Raw genomic sequence first — 16291 nt, forward strand, 5'->3', positions numbered from 1 at the left:
CTACGCAATCCATTTGCAGTGCGTTTCTAAGAGTACTGCACTACTTTTGGTGCAGTTCAGTGCGATTTCAGCCTAATCAAAATGAATGGGGCTGAAATCGCACAGAACTGCATATGAATCGCACAAGAACCGCACAGCATTCCTGTGCGAGTCACATGCAGTGTGAATGTGCCCTAAAGCCTACCTCCCTACCTTCATCTGCTGCAAAATATAGTGTCAGTGCATACAAAGCGATCGATCATCTTGGGTACAACCAGCCTGTCAGATTGTTACCGTTGACAGTAATCACTGTGTTCTTCCGGTGGGGACGGCTTCCCCCACCTCCACAATGGCTCCACGTCAGGGATCCCCCACCCCCGCAGAGCCATCAAGCAATTTTCTTTCGGTTGAATGAAAGAAAAATCGCTCTGTCTATTGCCGGACTAAATCCATACACACCATACAGAATAATGGCAGAGTATAGAGAGAAACCTTGAGGATGGACGTCTTTGGGTTGAAGGATATTGGCCAGACATGAGTTTTGCCCTGCCGTGGTACCAGACAACTTTAGGTTTAGTTCCTCTTGAAATATTGTCTTATTTTAAAGCACCGGTCTGACACATGCTTGTCACAAGCCGGTGATCGCCAATCCAGGAGCAGAGAACAGTCGTTTTAAATCAAAATATGAAAGACAGAAAGGGAAGAGGCCGACAAGTGAAGCGGTGACCACAGAACACCTTCTATTTACATTATGCTGAGTGGGCAGACATCCCCACGTTTCCGCTCACCCTTTATCGAAGAAGGATGTGTGCCCGGGGTGGGAGTACTTTGTTCCGCTGTTTACTATGCTGCTTGTGCTGCTGTTACTGCTGTTCAGGCTCCCGGGGACGTAGGACTTGCGGGAGGCCTGGTCCTTGGCAAAGTTCCTGCAAGCAGCAAGCTTGGATTCTAAGGCCTGCGGGGGAAGGGAGAAGCAAGCAGGTTACCAGCAAAACATAGGATCCACAACTCCACAGCTTTTTATTTTTTTTTTGCAACAAAAAATTAACCCTCTCCAAGCTGCAAAAAAAAAAGAAAATGAATTCTGTCTTTCTGGTGGCCTCTTCCAGAGGTGAATTACTTCAGCTTAAAGGGTTAGGCCCCTTTAAACACGGGTTTGTCCGTGTATGGACTCCGCTTTGCACAGCAAGGATCGCTCCGCTGATCCAACATGACTTGAGTCACAATTGTATACGCTAGATTTTTATCCCCCCCCCCACGAAAGTGGAGTTACCCTTTAAACATTTTCCTTGAAGAAGAAGTAAACCCTGGTGGATTACTGGCCGGAGTCACATGACGTCACTCCCGCGCATGTGCACGAGAGCCGCCAGTCACGGTATGACCCCTATTAGAAAATGCACTTTCTAAAGTGCACATGCGCCGTAGACATCGGTGCACGGCTTTTTTCTAAATATCTCCTAAACCGTGGAGGTTTAGGAGATATTTCCAGCACCTACAGGTAAGTCTCAATATAGGCTTACCTGTAGGTAAAAGTGGTTGTACAGGGTGTACGGGGTGTACCGGGTGTGCAGGGTGTACAGCCACTTTAAAGTGATTGTAATGCCGCGTACACACGAGCGGTTTTGCCGTCGGAATAAACCTTGAAGGTTTCTCCGACGGAATTCCGCTCAAGCGGTCTTGCCTACACACGGTCCCACCAAAGTCCGACCGTCCAGAACGCGGTGACGTACAACACGTATGAAGGAACAATAAAAAGGAAGTTCAATAGCCAGTAGCTTCCGTCTCGTACTTGCTTCAGAGCGTGCGTCGTTTTTGGTGCGTCGGAACAGCATACAGACGATCTGTTTATCCGATAGTAATTAGTTCCGTCGGAAAAATTTAGAACATGTTCTCTAAGTCCGTCTGAATTTTCAATGGAAAAAGTCCGATGGGGCGTACACACGGTCGGAATATACGATGAAAAGCTCCCATCAGACTCTTTCTGTCGGACATTCCGCTCGTGTGTACGCGGGCATTAGGGTTTGTTTTTAATTTTTTTCAAATAACAAACATGTCATACTTACCTCCGCTGTGCAGCTCGTTTCGCACAGAGTGGCCCCGAACCTCACCTTCTATGGTCCCAGGAGTGACAACAGGGGACCCCAGAAGAGGAGGATAGGAGCTGCTCTGTGCAAAACCATTACACAGAGCAGGTAAATATGATTTTTTTTTTTTTTTAAATAAAATTTTATCCTTTACAAATTCTTTTTTTTTTAATCCAAATACATTTTTGTGTCATAAAAAAAAAACATTACAGGCATTACACAGAGTGTAGAGAATACTGAGCAGCATACAATCACTGTCAATGGTCAGCAGTATATCTGGAGGGAGGTCCGGGACATGACAGGTCTATACTCACACCAACTTTCCTCAAGAGATCCCCCACAATGTTAAGTGCAGATATCCTGGCGGACGGAGTCAGGGGGGTGGTACCAAATCCGTTAGGTATACCTAAGAGAAGAAGAAAACGTCAATCTTACAGTAAAGTCCGGACTTTGCTCAGGATTGAAGGTAAGATCCGGACTCTGGCATGAACTCCGGGAACCGGCACTAAATAATATCTCAGATCTGTGAAGGAGCGCTGAGAATCTTCTATTCCCGATAAGCCGGGTGACCTCACACAGATAAATACGTGGAAATAATGTCATGTTCATAACGCAGCAGATCTCAGGTGTCCTGATCATTTAAAGTGAATTAGGAGCCACAACATTTCATTGCTCAGAACTCCTAAAGCCTACTAAACTACCCAACGTCTGAAAGCCAGAGTATAGGAAGGGCCCCCCAACAATTATAGGGGGGGGGGGGTTTACTAAAACTGGCGCACACAGAATCTATGCATTATGACCAATCAGCTTGTTAAAACGTAAAAGTATGGAAATATTAATGTTAATGGAGCTCCGTGAGCAGAGAGCTGGTAACCATCAGTCACAGGCTCTCTGCTCTGCCCCTCCCACACTCACTAGAGTGCTGAGCTGTGGAGGGGGCGGGGGCGGCCGGCTCAGGCTCTCTGCTCTGCCACTCCCACACTCACTGGAGCGCTGAGCTGTGGAGGAGGCGGCTCAGGCTCTCTGCTCTGCCACTCCCACACTCACTGGAGCGCTGAGCTGTGGAGGAGGCGGCTCAGGCTCTCTGCTCTGCCACTCCCACACTCACTGGAGCGCTGAGCTGTGGAGGGGGCGGCTCAGGCTCTCTGCTCTGCCACTCCCACACTCACTGGAGCGCTGAGCTGTGGAGGGGGCGGCTCAGGCTCTCTGCTCTGCCACTCCCACACTCACTGGAGCGCTGAGCTGTGGAGGGGGCGGCTCAGGCTCTCTGCTCTGCCACTCCCACACTCACTGGAGCGCTGAGCTGTGGAGGGGGCGGCTCAGGCTCTCTGCTCTGCCACTCACACACTCACTGGAGCGCTGAGCTGTGGAGGGGGCGGCCGGCTCAGGCTCTCTGCTCTGCCACACCCACACTCAGTGGAGCGCTGGGCTGTGGAGGGGGCGGGGGCGAGGGTGGCCGGCTCAGGCTCTCTGCTCTGCCACTCCCACACTCACTGGAGCGCTGAGCTGTGGAGGGGGCGGCTCAGGCTCTCTGCCACTCCCACTGGAGCGCTGAGCTGTGGAGGGGGCGGCTCAGGGTCTCTGCTCCACCCCCCCCCCGCCCCCCATGCTCACTGGAGCGCTAGGCTGTGGAGGCGGCGGGCTCACTCTCTCCTCCCCCCCCCCCATGCTCACTAGAGCGCTGGGCTGTGGAGGGGGCGGGAGCGGCCGGCTCAGGCTCTCTGCTCCCCCCTCATACTCACTGGAGCGCTGAGCTGTGGAGGGGGTGGCTCAGGGTCTCTGCTCCACCCCCCCCCCGCCCCCCATGCTCACTGGAGCGCTAGGCTGTGGAGGGGGCGGGCTCAGGCTTCCTGCTCCCCCCCCCCCCATGCTCACTAGAGCGCTGGGCTGTGGAGGGGGCGGGAGCGGCCGGCTCAGTCTCTCAACCAATATTACCTCTCAAAAAGAGGAGGATCTGGGCTTCCCTGTGCAAATCTACTGCAACAGAGCAGGCAAGTATAACATTTTTTTTTTTTTCTATAAACATAACAAACAAGATTTTACAATCAATTTAAGGCTCTTTTTCTGGCTGGAAGATGTCCGGCATCATCTAGCCTTTCCTGCCCAGCCTGACTGTCCCTGGCCCCACCCCTTTCATTCTTGGATTTTAGTTCATTCAATATGTACAGAACCCTGCCAGCTCCTCCCACTAGCTTTGATCTGCATAGAAAAGCATAGAGACCCAGTGATGATATCACTGGGCCTCAAATAAGGTAGGTTACAAAAACAAAAAGATTTAAACGTTTTTATTTACATGTTAAGGAAAGGGGGGATGGGGTGGGGGGCAGCTTCACGTTTTTATCCTCCGGCCTTGCGATGAAGAGATGACATTACTCAAAGGAGGCGGGGCACACTGACCTTTCGGAGAGGTAAAACTGTTGTCTGAGATTTTGCCCACGGGCGTGGCGGGTAAAGACAGGGACGCCTGGACGGCCGAGTCGGTCTTCTCGCAATCCAAAGTCGGAGAACTCGGAGCGGATTTTCTCCCGTCCGTCTGTCTTTCACGTACGGCTAATTCCTGCCTTAAATCTACAGAGAAAAAAAAACACAATTAAAAAAAAAAAAGATCCACAACTTGCCCCCCTTGTGTAATTACATGGAAGGCTTTCTCTGAAGAGCCTTAGATGATGAAAGAGCCATCTGTTAAAACTTTCCTGAAAACACAAATAATCCTCTTTGTCTGGATGGCGGCCCAGTGTGAGCCGAGCCGGCGAATGTGACAGCAATGTGATCGACGGGAGCGCCAGAGAGAGAAGGGCAACAGATCGTCAGTCATGGGGGATGATCAGCGACACTCTGTGCGTCTATATCACAACCGCTAATTATTAGGAGATTCTCAACGCTAAACAATGAATAAATGGTGTATTCCAGGGATATGCAATTAGTGGACCTCCAGCTGTTGCAGAACTACAAGTCCCATGAGGCATAGCAAGACTGACAGCTACAAGCATGACACCCAGAGGCAGAGGCATGATGGGACTTGTAGTTTTGCAACAGCTTGAGGTCCGCTAATTGCATATCCCTGATGTATTCTATGCTGTTCATACTCATCACTATCAGATTCCTTTTCTGTATTCTGCTAAAAACCCTGGATGATCCTGCTGCTCTCTATCTCCCCCTTCTGTCCATGTCCCCAATTCAGCTTAGGATTTTACAGAGTGTTGTTGTCAGCTGTGCACATGCTCAGTTTTCAGTGAGTTTCTATGCTGAGCATTTCCCCCTATCACATCTGAGCAGCCCATGTGACTATAGAGTCACATGTGGGGCGTATACACAGTGGTAAAGGACAGCCCACTCACTCCTCCTCCATGCCCACTAACCAGATAAACACAATGGGGGCGGGATATTACATGTGGATTAATGATGGCTTCACCTCCCTCTTATTCTAAGACAAAGGATGGAAGAAGCATGGCACAGCCTGGCAGAAATCCGCCAGCACCATGTTATTGCGAAAAAAATCATAAAGATTTGATTTCAAATATATATTTGTAAGACAATTTAAAACAGCTTATTAATAGTAATTAAAACAGTAGTAAACCACGATGTGAAAAGAAAAAAAAACAAAAACAAAAAAAACAAACCACATACCTGTAAGGCAATTGCATATTGTGCTAGTATGCATTGCATACTAGCACATTAGGAAATACTTACCTTGGAACAAAGTCTTCCAGTGGCGCCTGATCACCGCTGATGGCTGACATCTCTCCCCCCCCCCCCATGGTCTTTCTTTTGAGTTCGCGAACTCCAGCTGTATGACTGGCCGGAGGTGCAATGACATCACTTAGTCCCGGCACAAAGCTCTGAAGGTCCGGCATACCTGCAGAACGCCATGAACCAGTGATGTCACCGGCTGCATCCATGGTGATTATCTTCCTAAACGTTTAGGAGATTTTCGTTTTAACTACAGGTAAGCTTTATTATAGGTAAAAACCACAAAGCGAGCTTTACTAGGCTTTTTTTTTTTGATCATGTGACCAGCAGCAGAAGACTAGAAGCTCCTCCTGCTTATGTTTCCCTGCAGACAGGCTGGGAGAGAGCCGGGTCATGTGACAGCTGCATATTGATTAGGAAAAAAAAGGCAGATGTTTTTCTTTTATTAAAATAATTACAGTGCCGTCATGTACATACAGAGAGAGAAAGAACATTACCAAAATGTTGCGTTTCCTAGACCTTTGCAGTAATATCGTGACCAGTGCCCGAGCCCCCTATTCCTGCTCTATCCATCGCTGCCCCCACCCCCCTATTCATGCGTCCGGCCCCTTTCAGGACACCAGGCCAATGAATTACAGCGGCGGGGGTGTTTTTTTTTTTTTTTTAAGCACCTGATTAGAGCCATAGGTTCTAATAGGCTTCAAAATATGGTGGTCTCTGGAAGCAGAGAATTGGACTACAAGCCCAGCCAGGTGTTATAACAGCGAATGAACATTCGCTGTTGCAACACTGACCCTCCTCCCGGCCAATAGAGAAGCGGGTCTGATGCCCATCACCTGACTGGCTGAAAGGACAGGCGATCCTATTGGATGCCTAGGAGGAGGGGAGGAGACGCGCAGCGGAAGCGAGGAGGAGAAGACACAGGAACCACTACCTAATGCCCGCCGCAGCCTGATGTCCGCCGCTGCCCCGATCCCCGCCGCAGCCTGATGTCCGCCGCAGCCTGATGTCCGCCGCCGCCCCGATCCCCGCCGCAGCCTGATGTCCGCCGCCGCCCCGATCCCCGCCGCAGCCTGATGTCCGCCGCAGCCTGATGTCCGCCGCCGCCCAGATCCCCGCAGCAGCCTGATGTCCGCCGCCGCCCAGATCCCCGCAGCAGCCTGATGTCCGCCGCCGCCCAGATCCCCGCCGCAGCCTAGTTCCACCGCCGCCCCGATCTCCGCCGCAGCCAGATGTCCGCCGCCGCCGCAGCCAGATGTCCGCCGCCGCAGCCAGATGTCCGCCGCCGCAGCCAGATGTCGGCCGATGCCCCGATCCCCGCCGCAGCCTGATGACGGCCGATGCCCCGATCCCCGTCGCTCCCTGATGTCCGCCGCTGCCCCGATCCCCGTCGCTCCCTGATGTCCGCCGCTGCCCCGATCCCCTTCGCTCCCTGATGTCCGCCGCTGCCCCGATCCCCGTCGCTCCCTGATGTCCGCCGCTGCCCCGATCCCCGTCGCTCCCTGATGTCCGCCGCTGCCCCGATCCCCGTCGCTCCCTGATGTCCGCCGCTGCCCCGATCCCCGTCGCTCCCTGATGTCCGCCGCTGCCCCGATCCCCGTCGCTCCCTGATGTCCGCCGCTGCCCCGATCCCCGTCGCTCCCTGATGTCCGCCGCTGCCCCGATCCCCGTCGCTCCCTGATGTCCGCCGCTGCCCCGATCCCCGTCGCTCCCTGATGTCCGCCGCTGCCCCGATCCCCGTCGCTCCCTGATGTCCGCCGCTGCCCCGATCCCCGTCGCTCCCTGATGTCCGCCGCTGCCCCGATCCCCGTCGCTCCCTGATGTCCGCCGCTGCCCCGATCCCCGTCGCTCCCTGATGTCCGCCGCTGCCCCGATCCCCGTCGCTCCCTGATGTCCGCCGCTGCCCCGATCCCTGCCGCCTAGATGGGGTAAGTGGACCGACAGGCAGACAGCGAGTTGTTTGCCGCCACCCCCTCCCCAAACAAAAAAAAAAAAAAACCACGAGCCGCCACTGATCGTGACACAACATATAAAATTTGAACTAGCACCATTTTATTCTCTATGGTGCCTGTTATTAGAAAATATATAATGTTTGGGGGGGTTTTATCTAAGCTTAATGCCTAAAATGATTTTTTTAAGCACGTGTGTAAAAAAAAAAAAAAAAAAAAAAAAGAAGGTGAAAGGGTTAATGATGCAGAGAGTGTTGAATTTATGACATCAGCACTCATGTCATAAAGTACACCGAGTGCAAGGCACCACGTTCTCCGATGAGCACGGAGTATGACTTTTGCTGTGAGCAGAATTATAAAAGTTTGACATTGCGGGGGGCTTTCAGACCCACAAGAAGCAGAGCCCCCTTCATTGCAGCCTGTTGGCGGGAGACAGATCTGTGGCGGCTTTCTAAAGAAAGTCTTTTGTTTTGATGCACCTGGAATGTATTACATGGATTTGAAGTAAAGTTCAGCTGGGCTTTAAACAATGCAGAGTTAATGCCGGAGATTTGTCCCTCCTTCAGGGACATGAATTGCACCATCTCCTCGTCTTTTCTTAGTCTTGTTGTTTGGGTGTTATTTTTAATGTTTTTTTTTTTTTTGTCATTAAAGAGTTTCCAAGTGTATTTTTAGAATCACGCGAACAAGTTAATCTCAGGTGACACCTTTTGGGTGTGTGCGGGAAAAAAAAAAAAAAAAAAAAAAAAAGAACGTGTTCAATAAACCATTGTGTCCACGGCAAGAGAATAAATATTGCGAGACAAGTAGAAATCCTACCTCGCGCCTCGTCCTTTAATCTCTGTACAGACACCAACAAAGACTCTTTTTCGTCGAGCTCGCTCTCCAAGAAAGCGTTCCTCTCGATGGCCTGGTTCAGCCTCTGCTCAAAGTCTTCCAGAGACACGATCGTCGCCCTGAGAACAGGAGATCGAATGTTACCTTAGCAATTTACAAAACAATGAGATTACATTGTGAGCAATGCCATTCCTCTGCCCGCTACAAGATTTCTGTCGTCATTAAAGATACCGGATCCCCTCTATAAACATATCCGCACCACTTTCATGTGGGTATACTAAATATAAATACATTTATTAGAGAGTAATAGTGTCATATGATGAAGCACAACTATACAAAACAGGCACGCTATTTTCTTTTTTTTTTTTTATCTAGCTGTTTTTTTCCCTGCTTTGCAGGGAGAAGAAACAGCCAGATCACTGTTCTTATGCATGCAGATTGCTGTGCGTTTGTAAACAGAGAGCTGTGCGTTTGTAAACAGACGATCAGCTGAGTTCAGCCAAAATCATTGGCTGAAATCAGCTGCCAAACTCGTGCGGTCTCCAACCATAGCACAGGGCGGCAAGGGGCGTGCGCAAACACGCTGCCCAAACCGGAAGACAGGTCCTACATACAGGTATGTAATCGTGCCTACACCCGCCGCCCACTCGCAGTATTACTGTGAACGGTCAGCAGGTGGTTTTAAGAATAATTCCAGGTATGGTAAATTTTTACATCGTTACACTGGTCAAGCTTGGACCAATGTAACAAAGTATATACCGTACCTGATCCATGCCCCTGGAAAATCGCTGCTACTACATCGCTACTCCAGTGATCTCCACTAGCTTCTGGGTCATGTGCTGAGCGGTCAGCTTTATGCATTCTGAACAAAGGAGGTTGGCTGCCCGGCACTGTCAACACACAGAGAAAGCATTTTTCTGAATGGATACAAAGCGTTCTCTGATCGGACAAAAGTGTCACTGCCCCGCCTCTCCACCTCATCCAATCAGAAAATGCCTTGCATTCATTTAGGATATGCAAAGCATTCTTTGAATGGTGCCCTTTCCAAGCAGCCGACCTCCTGTGTTCACAATGCATCAAGCCGGATGCTCAACACAGGACCCGGAAGCTAGTTGAGTTCAATGAAGTAGCGCTGTCCGTTGCAGTGATTTTCTGGCGTTCCGTCAGAATCGGCGACTCGTCAGATTAGGTAACAAAAGTGAGGTTCCATCGGCTGCGCATGTGTTCCACCGCTAACCAGGTTTGCTAATCTGACAGAACACCTGCAGTAAGAAGACGCGGCCATCTTACTACACCCAGCTACATCTTCAATTTCAGAGTCATTTTAGCAATAAAAGTGAGCGGATATAAATAAATATAGTATAATGACATCTGTGATACTGTTTTGATGTTACATTTTGAAAGAAGCTGAACGCCAGCAGTAGGAAGGTGGCGGAGGTCATGTTGGTACACCCAGCAGTAGGAAGGTGGCGGAGGTCATGTTGGTACACCCAGCAGTAGGAAGGTGGCGGAGGCCATGTTGGTACACCCAGCAGTAGGAAGGTGGCGGAGGCCATGTTTGTACACCCAGCAGTAGGAAGGTGGCGGAGGCCATGTTTGTACACCCAGCAGTAGGAAGGTGGCAGAGGCCATGTTTGTACACCCAGCAGTAGGAAGGTGGCAGAGGCCATGTTTGCACACCCAGCAGTAGGAAGGTGGCAGAGGCCATGTTTGCACACCCAGCAGTAGGATGGTGGCGGAGGTCATGTTTGTACACCCAGCAGTAGGAAGGTGGCAGAGGCCATGTTTGTACACCCAGCAGTAGGAAGGTGGCAGAGGCCATGTTTGTACACCCAGCAGTAGGAAGGTGGCAGAGGCCATGTTTGCACACCCAGCAGTAGGATGGTGGCGGAGGTCATGTTGGTACACCCAGCAGTAGGAAGGTGGCGGAGGTCATGTTGGTACACCCAGCAGTAGGAAGGTGGCGGAGGCCATGTTGGTACACCCAGCAGTAGGAAGGTGGCGGAGGCCATGTTGGTACACCCAGCAGTAGGAAGGTGGAGGAGGCCATGTTTGTACACCCAGCAGTAGGATGGTGGAGGAGGCCATGTTGGTACACCCAGCAGTAGGAAGGTGGCAGAGGCCATGTTGGCACACCCCCGGCAATAGGAAGGTGGCGGAGGCCATGTTGGTACACCCTGCACTGCTCAGTGCTAAACCTTTAGGCTTTCAAAAAAAAAAAAAAAAAATTGTATCACTGATGTCATATATATATATATATATATATATATATATATATATATATACATATACACACTCACTTTATTGCTAAAATTATTGTGAAATGCAAGATGTAGCTGGGTGCAATAAGATGTCCGCCGCCTTCTTCTGACTGCAGGTGTTCTGTCAGATGAGCAAACCTGGTAGCGGTGGAACGCGTGCACAGCTGACAGAACGTCACTTTCATTACCTAATCTGATAGGTCGCCGATTCTGATGGAACACTTTTTTTTTTTTTTTTTTAACCCCAAACATCAGCTGAAAAGTCAGCCAAGTATTGCAGCTGCCCAAAGATTCACTAAGAGTCCTGTGCTGTACTGACCGGGGGGGGGATTCACACATCCTAGTTGCATAATCACATAGGAGGAAGCATTGCAACAAAATGGCAAAAATAGAACACCACAAACTGAACATTTACAGCTCCTAAATATACAAAACACCCGTATAATATAATAGGAGTGGTGCCTCCTGGGAAAGGTGGGGAGTATTACATATTTCTTCATAGTTGTGGTGCTAGTATGTTTATAGAAGGTATGTGTACTGTAAGTATCTGTTGTGGTTTTTTTTCTTTCCGCCAGGCTGATTATTGCTTCTGTCTTTAGTAAATCTTTAGTCCTAGGGGCAGATATCTGGGTGTGGAGTTTTTGGCATCATGGGTTTTGGGTGTACTCATTTTTCATTTATAATGGTATTACAGTATGGTATTCTGTGTGATCAGCATGGGTGTGTGTGTGGGGGGGGGGTTACAGTCTGACCGCTGGTGGTTATACCCCCCCGCATGTCACTCCCAGCAGAGAGAATATACAGTCGCATTGTATGCTATATGGCCATATACAGCCGTGTGGATGAAGCCTAAATCACCACCCTCACCCTCTGAAGATTTTACCCTCTTCATGACCAGGCCTTTCATTTTTTTGATATTCTGCACTGCGCTACTTTAACTTGTAATTGTGCCGCCATGCAAAGCTGTACCAAAACTCAATTTATGCACAAATAGAGCTTTCTTTTGGTGGTATTTGGTCACCACCGGAGAATATATAAAAAAAAAAAAAAAAAAAAAAAAAATTAATTGAGCGTTTACAAATCACTTTACAATGAAAACCCCACAGGAAATCTTTGCACAGCTCACCGTTTGGCTCTTTCCAGGTCATCGTTGGCCTGTTCCAGTTCCCTCACATACTTGTGAAGCTGGTCCTTGATATTGCGAGCGCGGCTCAGCTCGTCCTCCAGGAGGGACACCTGCTTGTAGCTCTGCGAGTAATGATGCTCAAGCTTCTCCTGAAATTTGAAAAACATCAAAAAGTCTCAACGCTGAACTCAAGGCAAAAAAAATGTACAGCTGTAAAATGCATGTACAGGAGTGATTTTACTTGTCAAAAAAGGATTTGTATTGTCCATCCAGTCCTGAAAATTACTCAGCTCAGGAGACCTTATTTTTCTTTACTGCAGTTATGCAACTTGTCACCAACCCACCCCTCTATGAGTGCACAGTGAAGGAAACAGCAGCAGACAGATGAGCTCATCCCTCTGCTCTCTCATCCTGTCAGCAGATGTGCATGGGGAATGCCTGGTTGCCTTCTACTGCTGCCGCTCCCTCTCCCAGTATAAGTACCCCCATAGATTAGAGTAGGACCACAAGATACAGTATTGGTATGACATGCAGATGTGGCTTCACACGCAAGCCCGCAGTCTCTGGCCGGCCCTTGCAGCAAGCCAACAGTCTCTGGCCGGCCCTTGCAGCAAGCCAACAGTCTCTGGCCGGCCCTTGCAGCAAGCCAACAGTCTCTGGCCGGCCCTTGCAGCAAGCCAACAGTCTCTGGCCGGCCCTTGCAGCAAGCCAACAGTCTCTGGCCGGCCCTTGCAGCAAGCCAACAGTCTCTGGCCGGCCCTTGCAGCAAGCCAACAGTCTCTGGCCGGCCCTTGCAGCAAGCCAACAGTCTCTGGCCGGCCCTTGCAGCAAGCCAACAGTCTCTGGCCGGCCCTTGCAGCAAGCCAACAGTCTCTGGCCGGCCCTTGCAGCAAGCCAACAGTCTCTGGCCGGCCCTTGCAGCAAGCCAACAGTCTGAGATGTCGGGGACCACACTTGAGGCCCCCTATTTCAAAAATGTTGACCACCACTTCTTTAGAGTGCTGACTGTGGTGATCTTTAAGAATCATTGAGGACAAATTACTTCACAGTATATGCAGCTAGAGAGATAAGTGAGGGCTTGTTTTAAACCTAATTTTACGGCTTGTTAAAGTGGAGCTCCACCCACTTTTGCAACTCTTCAGCATCCCTCACTAAACTGCACACTGTAAACAAATTGGATATTTAAAATTTTTTTTTCTCAGCACCTACTGTATATCTGCTGTATTCATTTTTCACTTCCTCCTCCCTGGCCGCGGCCCATCGCATCATTTCCTGTTTGCAATGCCTTCTGGAAAGGGGCGGCAACTTCCTCTGACACTGCCGTTGCTATGGAAACCTGACCTGAAACCTATTACACTGCTTGTGCTGCACTGAGCATGTGCGAGATCTGCAAGGATGAGATCCAGGAAGAAATACATTCTGGCTTCAGACGCCCACACTTAAGATGGCCACGGCCTGCTGTAAGTTTATAAAATAACAAACTACTGCTATAAACTAACAAAACAGACCTTAGTTTACAGACTAACTTTACTAGAATACATTAAGCTTGTGTATTATAGGGGTATTTTTATTTAAAAAGTATAATTTCGGCCGGAACACCGCTTTAAGAATATTTAAATACTTTAATGTCTATAGTCTGGGCACAGGTGCAGTTTCTGAGCATAATGTCAGCTAAAACCTCAACAGATGAAAGTCTGTTCAGATGGATCACAATTGATCGCTGGAAACTAGATTAGTGGATGTAAGGGGATGCAAGTTGAAAAAGGAAAGCAAATCTGTTTTCTGAACAAATTCATAGAATCTGAATGTATGGCCCTCGCCCCCCCCCCACCCATAAGGCCTACGTGTGATAAGAACAAACAGAAAATTGTTTGTATAAAAGACTTCAGTGAAGTCCCATCTGATTAGAGCATTATGTTACAATTTACCACTCCCTTGTCATAACTAAATCAGGAACGCAAACAGTGTAGGTATGCCAACATTACAGGAATGTATAGATATTTTATCTGAGCGTTATCAGACAAAAGGAGGCGCCTTACTTTCAAACCGTCCACCTCGTATTTCAGCCTTTGGTTGTCCGCTAACAAATCGCGGTTCCTTTGCTCTGCCTGCACAAGTTGTGTCTCCAGCTCTGCTTCCAATTCCCGGCTTCCTTCCTGAAACTCCACTAACTCGTCACGAGCTTCCTGGAAACTAAGAACAGAAAAAAGGAAGAAAAGTTACTTAATGGTGAATGGCGGATATTTATTATCTCATAAAAGCCAAATTCTCTCAGGTCTTCACAAAAGGCAAAGCGAATGAAAACATCTGACTGGTTGCAACTGCAAACACTTTTCTTGTTACAACCCAGCCCCATGACCGATGGTCAAGTTTCCAGCGGGTATAAGTAGGTCTCGAATCACCGGAGATTGCCTTCATCGCTCGGACATCAGTGTGAAGATCTCCAAGAAAAATGTTTGTGTGACTGACCTTTCCGACACACTTATATTAAACACTTCAATAACGGGCGCCAACCCCCAAGCCAATTTTCAACTCTCAGCGCTGTTACACTTTGAATGACAATTGCGCGGTCATGTAACACTGTACACATTAAAAAAAATAAATAAATAAACAAAATCACACAAATAGAGCTTTGTTTTGGTGGTATTCAATCACCTCTGGGGATATTATTTTTTGCTAATCAGATGGAAAAAAAAAAAAAAAAAAAAAGAGCAAAATTTTAGAAAAAAAAAAAAACTTAGTATCTGTTATAACATTTTGTAAATCAGTAATTTTTCTCCTTCACTGTTAGGCTGCACTACTATGCAGCACTGATAAGGCTTCACTGACAGGCTCCATTATGAGGCTGCACTGACGGGTACTGATAGGCTGCACTAATATGCAGCACTGATGAGGCTGCACTGATGGGCACTAATATGCAGCACTGATGAGGCTGCACTGATGGGCACTAATATGCAGCACTGATGAGGCTGCACTGATGGGCACTAATATGCAGCACTGATGAGGCTGCACTGACGGGCACTAATATGCAGCACTGATGAGGCTGCACTGACGGGCACTAATATGCAGCACTGATGAGGCTGCACTGACGGGCACTAATATGCAGCACTGATGAGGCTGCACTGACGGGCACTAATATGCAGCACTGATGAGGCTGCACTGACGGGCACTAATATGCAGCACTGATGAGGCTGCACTGACGGGCACTAATATGCAGCACTGATGAGGCTGCACTGATGGGCACTAATATGCAGCACTGATGAGGCTGCACTGATGGGCACTAATATGCAGCACTGATGAAGCTGCACTGATGGGCACTAATATGCAGCACTGATGAGGCTGCACTGACAGATACTGATAGGCTGCACTAATATGCAGCACCAATGAGGCTGCACTGACAGGCACTGATAGGCTGCACCAATGTGCAGCATTGATAATCAGGGCACTGACTATTAGTGCAGATCTCTCCTGTGAGTAATGCTGCTCATCGGCTCTCCTCTACTCATGCACTGTGTGAGGAGAGGAATGCCGATAACCGGCATTTCCTATTTACACTGATTGGACACAGCTGATCACATGATAATCATGGATTTCTACTTTAAAACATTTCTGGTCTTAAAAAATAAAATAAAAACCCTCCTCCAGTGGAATCCCTTTGCACACAGGATCGCATACACAGCTCCTCACCTCTGTTTATATGTCTGTGACAGTTTCTTCCAATACAATATTTCCTCCTTCGGGCTCAGGAACTCCGGGACGTCTTCATTGTCCATGTTAAGGGAAATCTGGAGAGAGAATAAAGACAAGTCTAATGAGTACAATCCTCCTTCCCTGGGTGAATCACACAGACACATCGGGATTATAGGAAGGAAAGGAGCCGGCTGATTTCTTGGGTCATAAACTTGTCCTCTCTTCCTAATGAGAAGGGCGGCGGTGATTTTTCCTTTGTGCCGCCACAAGAAAACCACAAAGTCAAACCCAATTATGAAGGCCTCCTGCTTCTCGACTGTGAAGGATACGAAATTGCATTAAAAGATAAAAAAAAAAAAAAAAAAAAAAAAAAAAAAGGGGGAAGGAGCCTGGTATGCAGATCGCCTTTACTGCACGCTGCGCCTTCAGCAAGTTCATACCAAAAAAAAAAAAAAAAGTAACTTTAGAATAAAGGATTAAAGCCCAACTCCGACCTCAGTTATTTATTTCCCTGAACATCCGCATTGCATTGTGCATTATCATGATAAAGCGGCTTCGGTCCAAAGTTTGTGCCTCATTTGCAGACTGAATGACGCCCATTACCAAACCACTTCCTCTTCCCTCCCCCTGGAAGTCAAGGACACGCCTCCTTTGGACTACCTGACATGTGCCCCG

At 48.7% G+C, this 16291-nt stretch overlaps 1 protein-coding gene across 6 annotated transcripts in view; it reads right to left on the reverse strand.

Moving 5' to 3' along the window:
- Window positions 1–16291, reverse strand: part of NDEL1 (nudE neurodevelopment protein 1 like 1) — a 139696-nt gene that overhangs the window by 20067 nt on the left and 103338 nt on the right. For all 6 annotated transcript variants that reach the window (XM_073607001.1, XM_073607002.1, XM_073606997.1 and 3 more), the window contains 7 exons: window positions 15614–15711; window positions 13966–14119; window positions 11927–12075; window positions 8522–8658; window positions 4461–4631; window positions 2378–2469; window positions 768–934 (listed from right to left, as the gene is read on the reverse strand). In XM_073607001.1, the coding sequence (XP_073463102.1) occupies window positions 768–934; window positions 2378–2469; window positions 4461–4631; window positions 8522–8658; window positions 11927–12075; window positions 13966–14119; window positions 15614–15711 (968 nt within the window). The remainder of the gene's footprint in view (window positions 1–767; window positions 935–2377; window positions 2470–4460; window positions 4632–8521; window positions 8659–11926; window positions 12076–13965; window positions 14120–15613; window positions 15712–16291) is intronic.

The sequence above is a fragment of the Aquarana catesbeiana genome, linkage group LG12 (genome assembly GCF_042186555.1).
Source record: "Aquarana catesbeiana isolate 2022-GZ linkage group LG12, ASM4218655v1, whole genome shotgun sequence".
Lineage (NCBI taxonomy): Eukaryota > Metazoa > Chordata > Amphibia > Anura > Ranidae > Aquarana > Aquarana catesbeiana.